General features: G+C 51.2%; 1 protein-coding gene across 18 annotated transcripts in view; it reads left to right on the top strand.

The window, feature by feature from the left end:
• The first annotated feature begins 2,741 nt into the window (after positions 1-2,741).
• Positions 2,742-13,441, top strand: part of NFYC (nuclear transcription factor Y subunit gamma) — a 34,827-nt gene continuing 24,127 nt past the window's right edge. Inside the window, exons 1-4 of one of the 18 annotated variants that reach the window (XM_054223456.1) lie at positions 8,940-9,078; positions 10,026-10,127; positions 10,232-10,326; positions 12,408-12,524. In XM_054223456.1, the coding sequence (XP_054079431.1) occupies positions 12,443-12,524 (82 nt within the window). In that variant the 5' untranslated portion in view covers positions 8,940-9,078; positions 10,026-10,127; positions 10,232-10,326; positions 12,408-12,442. Of the gene's footprint in view, positions 2,898-3,402; positions 3,682-4,709; positions 4,868-5,376; positions 5,430-6,012; positions 6,150-6,171; positions 6,281-7,881; positions 7,963-8,925; positions 9,079-10,025; positions 10,128-10,163; positions 10,327-10,378; positions 12,525-13,441 lie in introns of those variants that run through there. The other 17 variants (XM_054223461.1, XM_054223458.1, XM_054223457.1 and 14 more) reach the window with 17 other exon arrangements.

Genomic DNA, 13,441 nt, shown 5'->3' with positions numbered 1-13,441 from the left:
GTCCTTCGGCCTTTTGGTCTCCCAAGGGATCCTTTGGCAACACCCAAACCATCATCTCTCCTGTCTCACATTATCCTTCCGGGTTTGTCTTTGAAGGCAGAAGACAAGCTTTCTACGGGGCCTCCAGAAACGTGTGTATGCGTACAGGCATACTGATATATGTTAAATACCCCTATTAAATATACTTAAATATCATATAGATGGTTCCCAACTGGGAGATGTCCCAGGTGGGACGTGGCACTTGCAAGCTGGGCAAGAGCCAGGTTTGGAGCCTGGTATCAGGTGTGAACGGAGATGTGACACAGCCTGCAGGGCTAACGGGCCCCAAAATCTGGCCTTAAAATAGCCTTTTGTTTTCCCCCAAATCTACAAGGCAGCGTGTCCGTGTCCATATATAACTTATGCCCAGGTTTTGCTTTTCTATACTTTGCTTTGCTTGGGGATAATTGCCCCAAAGCAACAGCTTATGTGGGATGAGTCCAGAGGACTCAGTGCTGTAATGGGAGTCCCGGGGGATGGGAGGGGACTGAGCTGAGAAGGGCCAGGCATGTCACCTCTGCTCAAATAACCCATTTTCTTAAGCGTCAAACAAATTCAGCCCTTCCCAAACCTGCCCCCAGGGTGCCGTCAGTGCAGCACAGCTCCTCGGGGTCCCACTGCTGGCGCGGGAGGGAATCTGCCGAGCAGGGAGCAGATGCTGGTTAAGTGCAAACTCAACAAACCACAAACAAATTTATGCAAGCACAAATAAAGCAGAGAGTGGAAAAGCGCTTGCTTTTTCTTCTTTTTTTTTTTTTTTTCCTTGTTTTTCTTGGCTGCTCCGCGTTTCGGGCAGGCTGACACAGAGACCTCTGTGTTTGCAGATGGCTGCGATCCTTCTTGGGGAAGCTGAGCGGCTCCAGACAATGCATCCATTGCCGCCGGGAGAGCAGGTGGGGAGGAAACGGAGCATCACGGGCGCAGCGCAACGCCACACAAAAGGATTTGGCAGGAGGAGGAGCAGGGTATTATGCAGAAACCCCTCGAGTGGGGCCTGGTCCCCAGTAGGAAAAACAGCTGGTTGGTTTGACAGCTGTGCCCGACAGCAAAGTCAGCAGCAGTGCCGGCTAATTGATTTATAAATGTGTCGTTTTGAAGAGGAGCCCTATAGCATTGCATATCATCACCCTCAAACGTTACAACAAAAGGAGGCTAGCTTAGAAACTGTGAGAATTAATTTTAAAAAAGAAACAACTAGCATGACTTTTATTTCTCTTGGCTGCCTTGCAAGTGCTCTGAGATCATGAAGTTGCAAGACTTTCAATAAAACTGCAGGAATTTGCGGCAAGATCTCTCCCACTTCAGTGCCAACATGTAGCGCTCAGGGCAGCCGAGCTCTGAAACCGCAGCGTATGCAGAAATTTGTCCCGTTTCCTGCATTTGGGTAAATGTCACACAACAGAAACCACAGATCCGAACCCTCTGTGTTTGCAGGATGCAGGAGGGACATTCTCCTCTCCTGTGCAGGGCGCAGAGACCATGCACCGAAATGCCGCACAAGAAGCTTCACCAGTAGACGTCATCAATTTTGTAAACTCCATGGAAAGGGTGAGGGGAAGGCAGCAGCCACGCAGGACCTGACTTTCCTTTCCCATCTCAAATGACATTTAAAGCACCAGACAGGCAAATCCCCTCTCTAGTTGTAAATTGGATGCAAACAATTTGGGCACCAGAAAGACAGTAAGGAAGCAAAGATGGGAGTCACTTTTCAGGATGCACTTTTTCATGGGAAAAATACTGAAGCAGCATGAGTCACGCTTCAGTATAACATGTCCCCGAGCCAGAAAAACAGTCCCTGGGAAATGAGATAGCTGGCTGAACTGGCGCACAGACTTTTGCTTGAATTGGCTCCAGCTCGGGCAGGATAGTAGCAGAACGTTACCCTGCGATGATAGATCAGGGGCCTGTGTGAAGAGTGTCAGACAGCACACTGAGGTTTAACTTGGACAGCTCTCAGTGCCATGACAGGCAGGGCTGGAAACCTCCCTGGGCGAGATAAGAAGGTAACAGAGGAGGAACTCCTCCACCGTGGTTTGGCTGGCTGAGGGACACAGAGCTCTAGCTGCCAGCCCCAGCAGCAGGGTGCTTGGAGGACCCTCGGGCTACAATTCCCCTGCTGCCAGGCAGGGGAGAGCCAGGACCTGGGAAGACACTCAGCGACAGCTTCATCCAAAGCCTCAGGCAAGAGGGCACCAGTGGAGCAGCAGCCTCTGTGCCCAGGGGACCGCCCCACACCAGCCCACCTCAGCCTAATGCCTAGGCAAGCCCGGGAAGGCCCGGGCTGGGGACGACCTGCTGCACCCAGGAGCTTGGCTCCCCTTCGAAGCACGGCCGGCAGCGGGGGCCCCTCACGCCGAGGCCCGGGCCCCCGCCAGTCCACATTGGCCTAAGGCCTAGGCCCTGCTGGAACCCAGTCCCTGGCAGGCCTAAGCCGGAGCCAGCCTGGGCCAGGCCCTGGTGCACCCAGGGGCTTGGCTCCCCCTCGAGAGACGGTCGGGACCCGGAATCCCTCACACCGAGGCCCGGGTGTCGCGGTTTTGGAGCCCCGCGGCCCGGTGGATCCCCCCCAGCCCGGGCTCATGGCGCATCCCTGCCCGCCTCTCCCCAGCGCAGCTCTCGCGAGAACAGCCCCGGGTCATGCGCCTGCGCAGTGCCGCGGGCCCCGGGGGGAAAGGGGCGGGGCCTCCGCACCACCGCCTCACGGATCCGCCGCCATCTTGTTTCTCGGCCGCTGGGCGCTCGCTCTGCTCCGGTCGCCCCCCCCTTCCCTCCCCCTCCTTCCCGCCTCCCGCCGGTCGGGCCGGAGGCAGCGCGGGCGCCGGGAGGAGGAGGCGGAGGTCGCGGCGCCGGCCGGCCCGGTGAGTGCGCGGGGGGCGGGCGGCAGGCCGTGGCGGGGGGCCGTTGGGCGGCCCGTGAGGGGGCGCGGGGCGGGGGCGGCCCGAGGGGTCCCCCCCTCCGTTCTCCAGCTTTGCTCCCATTGGCTGAGACGCACCGCGCTCGCTGATTGGCCCTTGCCGGAGGAGGCGGGCGAAGGGAGCTGCGCGCTGGTTGGCTGCCGGGGGAGCGGACCGGGGAGAGGACAGGAAACCGAACCGCTTCCCCGCGCGGCCGCGGGGGTGGGGGAGGGGCGGCGGCCGGGCCCCGGCGGGACGGAGCCAGGCCTGTGCGGGCCCAGGGCCGGCGGGGCGCCGGGACCCGAGGGCAGCGCCCGGGGCAGGCGCCGCCAGTCCGCCGGTGAACAGGGCAGGGCAGGGCAGGGCAGGGCGCGGGGGCCTTCCCAGGCAGGCCCCGGCGGCGGCAGGCCCTGTCTGCCGGGCCCCGACAAGGGGATTTGCTGCGGGAGAGTCGGGTTTCACATGCTGGTGGTGCCGTATTTTACCGATCTCGAGGGCTTTTTGCTCCACAAGCCTTAAGGGGGCTGCTCTAGGGCTGCCCCAGCGCCCGAGCGAAGCGGGGCGGGACGCGAGGTGCAGCGGTGGGAGATGAGTTGTGGGTCTCCGGTAAATCCCCCGAGGGGCTGTTTAATCTGTGCTGGAAACCCAGGGGCGCTGAGAGCTGTGGAAATACCTGCACATAAACGTGGTCTGCCTGGGCTGAGCCGAGAAAGTGGAAAAAATGCCTCGCAGTGAGCGGTGAAGCGCTGTATGTTAAAAGCAGTATGGGCAAAAGCGAATTCTTTTTGGCTGGGCTGGATTTTAGTGGGGTCAGTTCGTTCTACGTCCGCAGCATTGGGTGTTGGGGGGTGAGGGCTGAGGGGTGGTGGCAGGGCCAGCTCACGCTCCGTGTTGCCTGAGCCATGCCCGGGTCCAGAGCCCGGAGCTCTGGCAGGCTTTTGCTCACAGAAGAAGAAACAATAATGCTGGCTACTTGTTCTGGAATGTGACTCTTCATGTCGCCTTTTGAGACACTCGTTGAGGAAAGTATTCTCCACGTACTTAGGAATAAATACTCCTTGTTTGGATAGCTGTCTGAGTGCAGGCAAGTGAAGGAAAGCCTCAACTTGCGATGCCGAGCGAACAGCCTGTGAGTGTGTGGTTGACTTCCCCTCTCGTCCTACATAAAACAGAGCTCCTGGGTCACCACCCCTTGTTTGCTGCGGTTGCCCCTGGCGACATCACGAGGCTTTTTCCATAAATCTGTAAATTAGGGGATGGTTTTGGACTAGGCCGCTCCAGCTGACCTGTGCTTGTCCTCAGCTGAGCTTGGAGGCCCTTGCTTTTATCTGAGGAATGACACAGGGAGAGAATAAAGCATTTCTAAATACTATTATTTTTAAGACGCGTTTTAACCCACTATATTTAATAAATCACTAGGAAGATCCATTTTGAAATCAATCTCTCCTCGCTCTCTGACCCAAACTAATTTAATCTGCCGGACTAGTGCTTTGTAGTATGGTTTGGTTTTGTTCTGTTTTTTCCCTCTGCCGCTCTCTCTAAAATCCTGTAAACTCGTTATTTTCTAGCAGTAATTTGTATTTTGGAACGTAACTCGAAATCCTCTCAAGGTAACTTTAAAACCGGAAGTAGACCGTTAGGTTGCGCCGCCGGGGGCGGGGCGAGCCCCCGCGCGCCCATTGGCTACCTACCGGCAGCCAATGGGCGCGCGGGGGCTCGCCCCGCCCCCCCGGCGGCGTACAGCCAATAGGCGCTGCCCCGCCGGGCGCAGCAGGGTAGGTTGAGCGTCCGCTGTTAAAGGGGCCGGCGGCCCGGTCCGGCGGGGACGCGGAGTCCCGGCAGACAGGGGTCAGCTCAAAGACAAAGGGATGGCGGGGAGGCCCGGAGGCCGCCGCCGTTCCCCCGACCGGCGGGGCAGGGCCTGCCGCGGCCCGGTAAGTTGATGGCGGTGAAGCGGCCGCGGCCCGGTTCGATGATGGGGGAACAGGCCTCGGTGGCGGGGGGCTGCCCGCCGGGCCTCGGGGTGTCCCGGCCTTGTGCGGCGGGGAGGGAACACCGCGGGGGGGGGGAGGGCGGGCAGCGGTTGGGGCCCTGGGCTGAGCTCCCTGGGGCGGTGGGGAGGGCTGGGGGCACCGCGGGGCCGCGCCCTGGGGCGGGGGGCCTCCCCGGGCCCGGTAACCGGAGGGGCCACACGCAAAATGGCAGCGCGTCTGCCCCGCTCCCCGTCCCCGGGCAGCCGTCGAGCGCCGGGGGGGGGCTGCCCCGGCTGCCCTTGAGGGGGGCTGCCCGGCTGGCCGGGAGCTGGCCCGCGGGCACCCATGGAAAACACGGTTCCTGGGGGGCGGGGGTGGGGGCCACGGAGCCCCCGTCACCCCCGAACCGCCAGCCGAACTCCTGAGGAGCATAAGCAGCCCTTTGTTTTCCTTTTTTATTCGCAAATAAGCACTGAAGGTCACGGGAGCCCTGCAGCCCGGCGGTGACAGGCGGAGGAACGGGGTGAGAGTGCGTCTTGGCTTAGAAGTTTTCCAGCGTAAAGGGCTTTCCCTGCCATCCCGGTGTCACCCCAACTCGGGCCAGGCTGGGCTCCGGCACGGCTCCCGCCGGCAGAGCGGTGCAGCAGCTAAAGTTGCTGGAGCTAGGCCTTCCTTTGCTACCACCGGTGACCTTGAAATACCACGGCTCCGAGTTTCTAGAATGAAGGACAAAGTTTGTTTACAGCACTTTGGACGGCAAAAAAAAAGAATCAAAGTTGAGAAATGAAGCTGCCCCCGATGGCTGAGGGCAGCGAGGACACGGAGAATAGTTTGTCGGTTGGAATTAAAGTTAGTTTTCAGCGAGGAGTCAAATCACATTGCAGACATTCCTTCTCCTCCACTCCTACCGAGAGAGATGCTAAATGTTCCTGCTACCGGCCTTGCCTTCTCGGGGGTGAACTGGGTGACACGGCTCGAGTGTTCTCAGTCCTGCTCTTATCTTTTTTTTTTTTTTTTTTTCCCCCCCGCCGATTGCTAATTGTTGACCTTAAAAGTACTGTTTTGAAAATCAGAGGTAATTACATTGTGCAACTTATTTTTTGTAGGGATGCTAGAAAAGCGGGCCCTGACACAGGAACCTGATCTGCTCCTCGGTGTCAGCTGCTAACAAAGGACTGCGTCTTGGGTTGAACTTCAACCTGAACGGTCTTTGAATTGTTACAGCCTTCAACTGTTACTTTGGGTATTTTAATTTAAATTCAGACTGGTGAATAGCATCACCTTGTCTCAGGGAAAGCTTATTCAACTTTCTGCGGCATCTGGCGTGTCATACTAGTTTCGATCCGAGAAAGGGGCAGAATGAGAAACGTCACCGTAAGTCATCTATTAATAATGGTGGCTGCTCCGCTATGTTAGTGGAATAGCAGTAACTTCTGTAGCAGGCTGTTGGCCAGAGTCGGGGGATTTACTGTGAGAGTGAAGGTCATTGTTAGCATCTTTAAGCAAAAAGGAGACGTTTTAAGATTTTTTTTTTTTTTGCCTTGAAATTAGGATATATTCAGCCGCTCCCTGCTTTTGTGGGGTGGCAGAAGGTGAGGGAATGTGCAGCTACCTAAGATGAAATAAGAAGTGCTGCAGAGGGCTTCGTTACGCCCAATGTTTGTCATATTTCATTGCTAAAGCTTGCAGGAGGTTGTAGCTGTGTGCGCATAGGTGCTGCTTGATCTTTCTAGGTCAAGAGCAGCAGGAAAAACCTAAAGCTTTTGGTAGCACTGTAAAGGGATTTATTAACAAATGTCACTGGTTCCTGACTTTTTCTTGCAGCACCATAAGGGAAAGGAAGGTCCTTGGGTCCCATTTTATGCCGTTCAGTGAAGTTTGTCGTGTCTCTGTGCCCCAAAGGTCCCCTGGGCTTTCCTAGTGGTTTTACCCGCTGGAAATGCGGGCTCAGAAAGCAGGCTCATCTTTTTGTTTAAGGGACTTTTCCATCCTTGTTTTTTATACTAACTTAACTGGCAGCGCACGTAGTGAAGGTGTAAAGGACAAGTTTTTTTGTGGGAAATTGCTGTCCCTGGGCTGAGCAGCTCAGTGGCGAGGAGGAGGAGGATGCGTGTGATGGTGGTGGATGCCCGCAGGAGGTCACCTTTCAAGTCAGTGTTTGTATTTGAGTTCGGTTGTGGGTTTTTGGTTTTTTTGTTTTGGTTTTTTTTTTTTTAATCGGACTAGTATCTTGCATTTATATAATGTAGCGTGACATCTGTATTTTAATAGTGTGGGCACATGAAGCGGTTTCTTAATTTCAGGGCTTAGCGGTCTGCCAGCCAAATTAAATTTGTATGGTTGCTAACTTAAACTCTTAAACTAATACGTTTTGATAAAGATGGCAGCTTACCTTATGTTTCAGAGGGTCAAAAAACGTAGCAGCTGTTACAAGGGGCACGGACAGCAAGATCAAACTTCAGGATACCTGCCAAAGCTTCCCAGGAGTTACAGGAAGTTGGGTTTTTGATTTGTTCTCAAAAACATAAGATTTTCTACATGCTGCGATCTTACTGGGGGATTTTTTTTCCATTGTCTGTTTAAAACTTGCTCTGCTATTGGGTCACTTTCAGTTGTCTTTTTTCATTCAATGAAGGTGACGCAGAAGGTCAAGATTTGCATGTTTATAATATAGGATCATTTTTAAAAAATAATTAAAAAAAAAAAATTAAAAAAGAGAGAGGCCTGATGGAACCATCCTGTCAGCCTATTGAGCAGTGCAGGTTGTGCTTCATTTAAGATCTGCTGATCTCAAGAGGCAAAGGGTTTGTGGTTGTTTCTATGAAAATAATTATTTTTAACTTTTGCAAGATGCCATTTGATAATTTAACTTAGAAAAGAAAATAATAGGAACGTTGAATATTAGAGTAATCCCTATAGAAAAATAACCCTGCAGGCCCCTAAAAGGAATACATTTATTCTACTTTTTTACCTAGAAAACCAAAGTTTGACGAAGACATGCCCAGCTGTAGTCTGGTACAGCCTTTCACTCTGCTTTAAAACCGTCACAAGTTCTTGTGAGTAACTCGTATTTATCATTCACGGTTTTCTAGGTTGTGTCCGCTGCTGTCCTGCTGTGGTTTGAACCGCTCTTTCTGCCTTCCTCTCCTCCCTCTCGAGCAGCACGGTGGTGGTTGAGCCTAAAAATGCAGCAGAAGAGCAAAAGAACACGCAACACTTAAGGCTGCATTAAAATTAAAACCTAACTTTGCCCTAAATGTGCTGCAGCGTCTGGGTGGTAGCGCAGGATCGTATGAGGGCTGTCTGCGCCAGCTGCTGCCTGGGTCCCGCTCGCACCAGGAGGGTAATAGCGAGCGCCCAATTTAGCTTTTTCAGCCAGTTAAGTCGAGTGGCTATCAGAAGGATGAGAAAACGTGTGGGCACACGTAGGACTTTGTATATAGAAACTCTTGATTTAATGCAGAATTATTTATCAATAATTTAAAATATTAAGGACTAACATTTAAAAAAATAGTAATAATGCCCCAAGCTGAGTGTGTGTTTAATCCGTACTGTCTTAACAGGCATTTTGCTTGTGCTCCGGAGCAGTGAGCGTGTGTGTTGCGTGATGAGACCTGCTGCTGCCTAACATACAAAATACAAGAAATGGGCAAACTGCCCCAAGTGCCGCTCAGCCCCCTCTGGCAAACCCCTCGTGCTTGCGTGAGCTGTTGGGGACAGCAGCCCGAGGTGGTCCCTGCCACGGGTGCCTGGGTGTTGACAAATCCCAAATAGATACCACCAAAGCTGGAAACTGTCGTTGGGTTTTGAAATATTTGAAGCACTTTCTGAGTAAATGAAGCCAGTCACTTGGTTAACGCTGCCGCTTGTTGATGCCAAAATAGTGCCTATGGGCCTGAAAATATTTTTGTCGGCTTTCAAGCTTGGCTTATTAATATCCCATATGCTGCGTGTATTGTATACGTTCAGGGTATGTGACAAGTGCTTTTGTTTTGTGAGTAGCTGATGTCTCTCCAGTTGTGAAATTTCGTTCCCATATGGTACAAGTCTGGGTGAGACGCCTCCTGCCTCTGAGAGCAAGGCACTGCATTAATGTTTCTCAGGAGATTGATTTTTCTATAAAAGTGCAAGCACACAGCTTTCCAAGACTGACACCAGGTAATTTTGTGAAGGTGAGTTTGGTATCACTTTTTTTTTTTTTTTTTTCCCTTGTTATCCTCATTGAGGCTGCTGTTTAAGGAAAGTGAGTAAAACACACGTATACCAGGGCTGGGAAATGCATTGTGAGGTGTGTAGCTTGTAATTTCTTTTAAATCTATAAAGCTGCAATACATAACATCAATTTTATGCTAAATCGGTTGAGATTAAAGTTTATATGGTGAAATACACAATATGCAGTATTGTTTTGGTATGTGCCAACTGTTTTATCGTGTGAAGTAGACTTGACTAACTTGAACCCACTTTACTTAAAAGAGCTTTTCCATATCTGCCGGGTGTTTAATGTAGGAGCTGGAGAGGCAGCACCATTCATCTTAGACACTTGTTGTTGTTTGTCTGGGAATTTTCTTCCTCTACTTACTCTGAGTGCTTGCCTGCCAAAATTGCACTGCAAAGAGCCACTATTTAATAATGTTTAACTGTTGAAACACCAAATATCAAGTGTGACCCTTGTGCTCTTTCATTTAAAGAAGAAAAGAGAGTAAAATAACCAGTACAAACAGCAACTCAGATTAGTTTGTTTGCTTTACCTTTTTAAGAAAAAAACCCCAAGCTGTTCCTGTGCTGTTTTCTTGTGGTGCTCTAATATTTGCAGCCTCATTTTTGACTTGGTGCTGCACCGTGGGGAGGTCGCTTCTGGATTCTGTAGCGCGGTCTCTGGTGCCACGCCGTGCTCCTGGGGGGTTTCTGATACCAGCCTCCAGGGTACTTCTGGGCGCTCCCAAACCCCTGCCCAGCGTTAGGCACAGTCTGTGCGTGTCCTCGGTCTTTCTCGGCACAAACTGATGTGGATTGCTGCTGGGCAGAGGACTTTTCAGCAGCGCTGGTAGGTATGTAGCGAATAGAAACTCAATGCTTCTGTAAAAGTAGGCGTTATTCCTGGTGTTTTTTTCTCCTGAAGGAGTAAAGCCAGCTGACAGTGGCCTGCCTGAGACTGCAGCGTACCATTGTCTGCGCTAGCAATTGCCTTTCGCTGCTAGGTCACTCTGTCTTCTGTATTCAGGTACGAAACTCAGCATGGTTTCTCTGTGTGCTTGTGTGTGTGTTCAGTAAAATGCCTTTGCTGCACGTTGTCTGTGCTACAGGATATTCTCATCCCCTGTGCAGCTGAAGCAGCTTTGGAGACTTGGGTTCTCGTTCCTGCTGAGCTTCCCAGTACGCGCCTCCCTGCGAGGCCATTGCCACTCAGCGCCCAGTGAAAGGTACTGGTTTGCTCGCAGTTAGATGCCGCCCTCTGCAACATCGGGGCTGTAACTTCATACCAAAGTCGGTATCAGGAAGGTTATCTGGCCAATTTCTGCTTTGCATGAATGGAGTCGGGGTGGTTACTCTGGCCCTGCTGCCTCCCCTCCTGAGGAGCCGGGATCAGCGCTGCTGCTTGCTCTCTGCCTCTTGAGTGGGTACTGGAGAGGCAGCTCTTACCCCAGCGTGCCCAAACCGAGCCACCCTGTGCGGCGTGGGAGAAGGGAGGAGCAGAATTCCTGCCGTAGGTACTGGGGTGGAGAGAGGGAGAGCAGGAGGCACGGCTGTGTGTGTGAGCCAGCAGAACATGGCCTGCAATGCTCTTAGCAGCGGATCAGTGACAGGAGGCGTGCAAGGCAGATTTGGCCCTGCTGGCTGCTGAAACCAAAGTTTGCTGGTTTATCGAGTTGTCCGCTGTTGGAAGCAGTAATCTGGATCCCTCTCTCCGACTTCGCAGCTGACTTGGGCTTAAATCAAATGCAGTACCTCGTGTGAATGAAAACAGAAGTAATGCATTAGAGCTATTAGGGAGCTAATGTTCAAACAGTGCTTTGAAGATCGAATAATGTGCTGCTAAATATTTATAGAAAGAAGGCTAGAAGGCACCTGAAGAGGTCATCTTGTTTATTTTTTCTGCCCTAAGGCAAGATCAACTCAACTTGAACACCATTTTGCAACCTTGTCTTAAAACCCTTTAGCAATAAGTACTCAGTATCCTCCGCAGGTAATTTAGTGCAGCATTTAACTAGCCTGACCATGATGTGCAATTTTAGTTTTATCGAACAAGAGAAATCTGCAAATACGCACCGTATCCAGCAGCCTCGAATGATTCTCCCATCAGCTGGACTCAACCACTTCTGTTGCCAGCTATATGCTTGGAGGATTGTGCGTATGTAATACCGCAAGGGGGGACGGATAAAAATAAAACTGAGAAATTGCAAAAGTTTCTTATAATAGCACATTGGAAGGAAGCGCTTGTGTTTTGAATTATGTTGGCTTTACTGAAAGCCTCTTGAAATTACTTTGAAGAAGTTGAAAGGTTATGTTTTCATCAAAAGCAGAACTTCAGACTTTCCTAAGTTTGTGATCTTCACCTTTTTTCCACTACCTGAAAGATTGCCTTAGATTTTATAGCACTATTTTATGGAAATGGAAGAGAGTTCCCATATCTTTTCGATAAATAAATCTAGTGTTAAACTTAGTCTAAGACTTCTGGTTTTGGCCCATGCTTTAGCTGTAACTATATTCACAATTTGTTGCCTGTGTGTGATCATAGAAGTTTTTATGCTTTAATAATAACAGCATCCTTACTGCTGTGATGTGCTGAAATTATTGTGCTGTATATGTAATGCTATAGATTATATAGGCAGTTAGGTTTCATCTTTATAGTGTTCCTGCTTCCTTTTTGTTATGATGTGGAGTATTGGGTTTTGTTCAAAGCTGGTCTTGTGTCCAAAAAAGCATTCTATAAATCTCTTTAAAGGTGGTGTTCCCCCTCCTCCCCTGGTGCTTGGTCAGGTAACGTTTTACAGGCAAAGCCTTTTCTGCACTCTCCCGCTGACATACCAGAACTGGGAGTGGGTCTCACTGGGACGCGTACATTGAAGTGACTCCTCCTCTCGGAAGGCGTTTGGCACATGTGGCGATGGGAGCACGTGCCAGCCTGGCTCTCTCCAAGCCCTGTTCCCAGGGCGCACGTTCACTGGTTTTGCTCATGGAATCGTTCAAAACATCAGGGGCCAAAGGCTCCTGTGTCGTAACACCGGAGCCTTGCGTGCTACAGCTTGTGTCTTTCCTCTTGCTTCGGCAGGGCCAGGCACAAATCTTTTTGGTGGTTCATCTGTCTGCCACAGTACTTTGTGCCATGCTGTGGCAACGTCTTATTTTTTTAGACTTCTGTAGCATGATTTCAGACTTGGTTTGTTCAGCTCTTGCCACTGGTGGCAGCTGCCGATTCATCATCAGGTCAGAAGTGTGCCGTGGAGGTGGGGTTTGTGTATGGTTTTGATGGGACTTGTAACTGGGGTGCCTTGTTTCGTAGCTGGGAAACCTTCGGTAGGGGATGGTACGCTCGTCATGTGCCTGTCTGAGGCTGTATTCCCGGTGGCCATGTGGAGACCACCTTCATGTGCTCTCTCGGTGGTGTGTCAGGAGTCGGGTAAGTTCCCTCGGCCATTCTGAATAGCTCTTACCACTTCCCTCATGAGAGCGAGAGCTGGGATGGACAGGAGGTGCGGAAAGCGGACACAACACAAAATCCATGGCACCGGTTTGGAAGAAATAGCTGTCCGTTTGCAGTGCCAACGTAACTGCCGACATGACTCAAGTTTTGGAATTGCATGCTTGGTGTAAGAAATTTACATAATTGAGCAGACAAGGCCTGAATGTTAAGGTAGAAGAAGAAACCATTGATCTCAAACACAATTAAGAACTATCTTTACACCACCACTGCCACCCCCAAAAGCAAGTAGAAGTAATTTTTGGCTGTGGTTCCAACACCTTGGTGTTTCCAGCTGTGCTGGTGCTCTTGTGCTGCTTGGCCTCTGTCTAGTCAACACGCAGTTTGGAACTGTAATGGAAATAAATTTGATCTTATTTCATGAGAGGAGGCTCAGCTGAAAAGATCTGTTGACTTGAGTAGGTCTTGAAGCAGAGAAAAAGCACAGTGAATCAAGGTATGATACCTCTGTAGAAGCAATTTTGGACCATGACCATAACTTCACAAAGGTTTGTTTTAAAATAGGGTAGCTTAGGGCATAACGTCATGCAAAACATGTGCTGCTGAGCTGCAGCGCAGACAGCTTCAACCATTGCGATTGCTGCTGAGGCCAGAGATTGTCGTCGTCGTGCGTTTCAAACTCGGTGTATATTCTGCATTTGATATTCTGCTGCTCCCTCCAGACAGCACCGCAAACTGCTCCTACGGAAGCAAGGAGAGCAGCGTCTCGCGAAGGCTGCTGGTACGTGGCTTGCTCTCCTGCCTCGGTGACTCCTCCTTTGCTCGCGTTTAAAGAAATGCGTTACTAAATTCACATAAAACCATATTTATTCTTCTTGTGAAACGAGTTCTTGGTT

The sequence above is a fragment of the Rissa tridactyla genome, chromosome 18, assembly GCF_028500815.1.
Source record: "Rissa tridactyla isolate bRisTri1 chromosome 18, bRisTri1.patW.cur.20221130, whole genome shotgun sequence".
NCBI lineage: Eukaryota > Metazoa > Chordata > Aves > Charadriiformes > Laridae > Rissa > Rissa tridactyla.
This window is presented reverse-complemented; position numbering and strand designations above follow the sequence as displayed.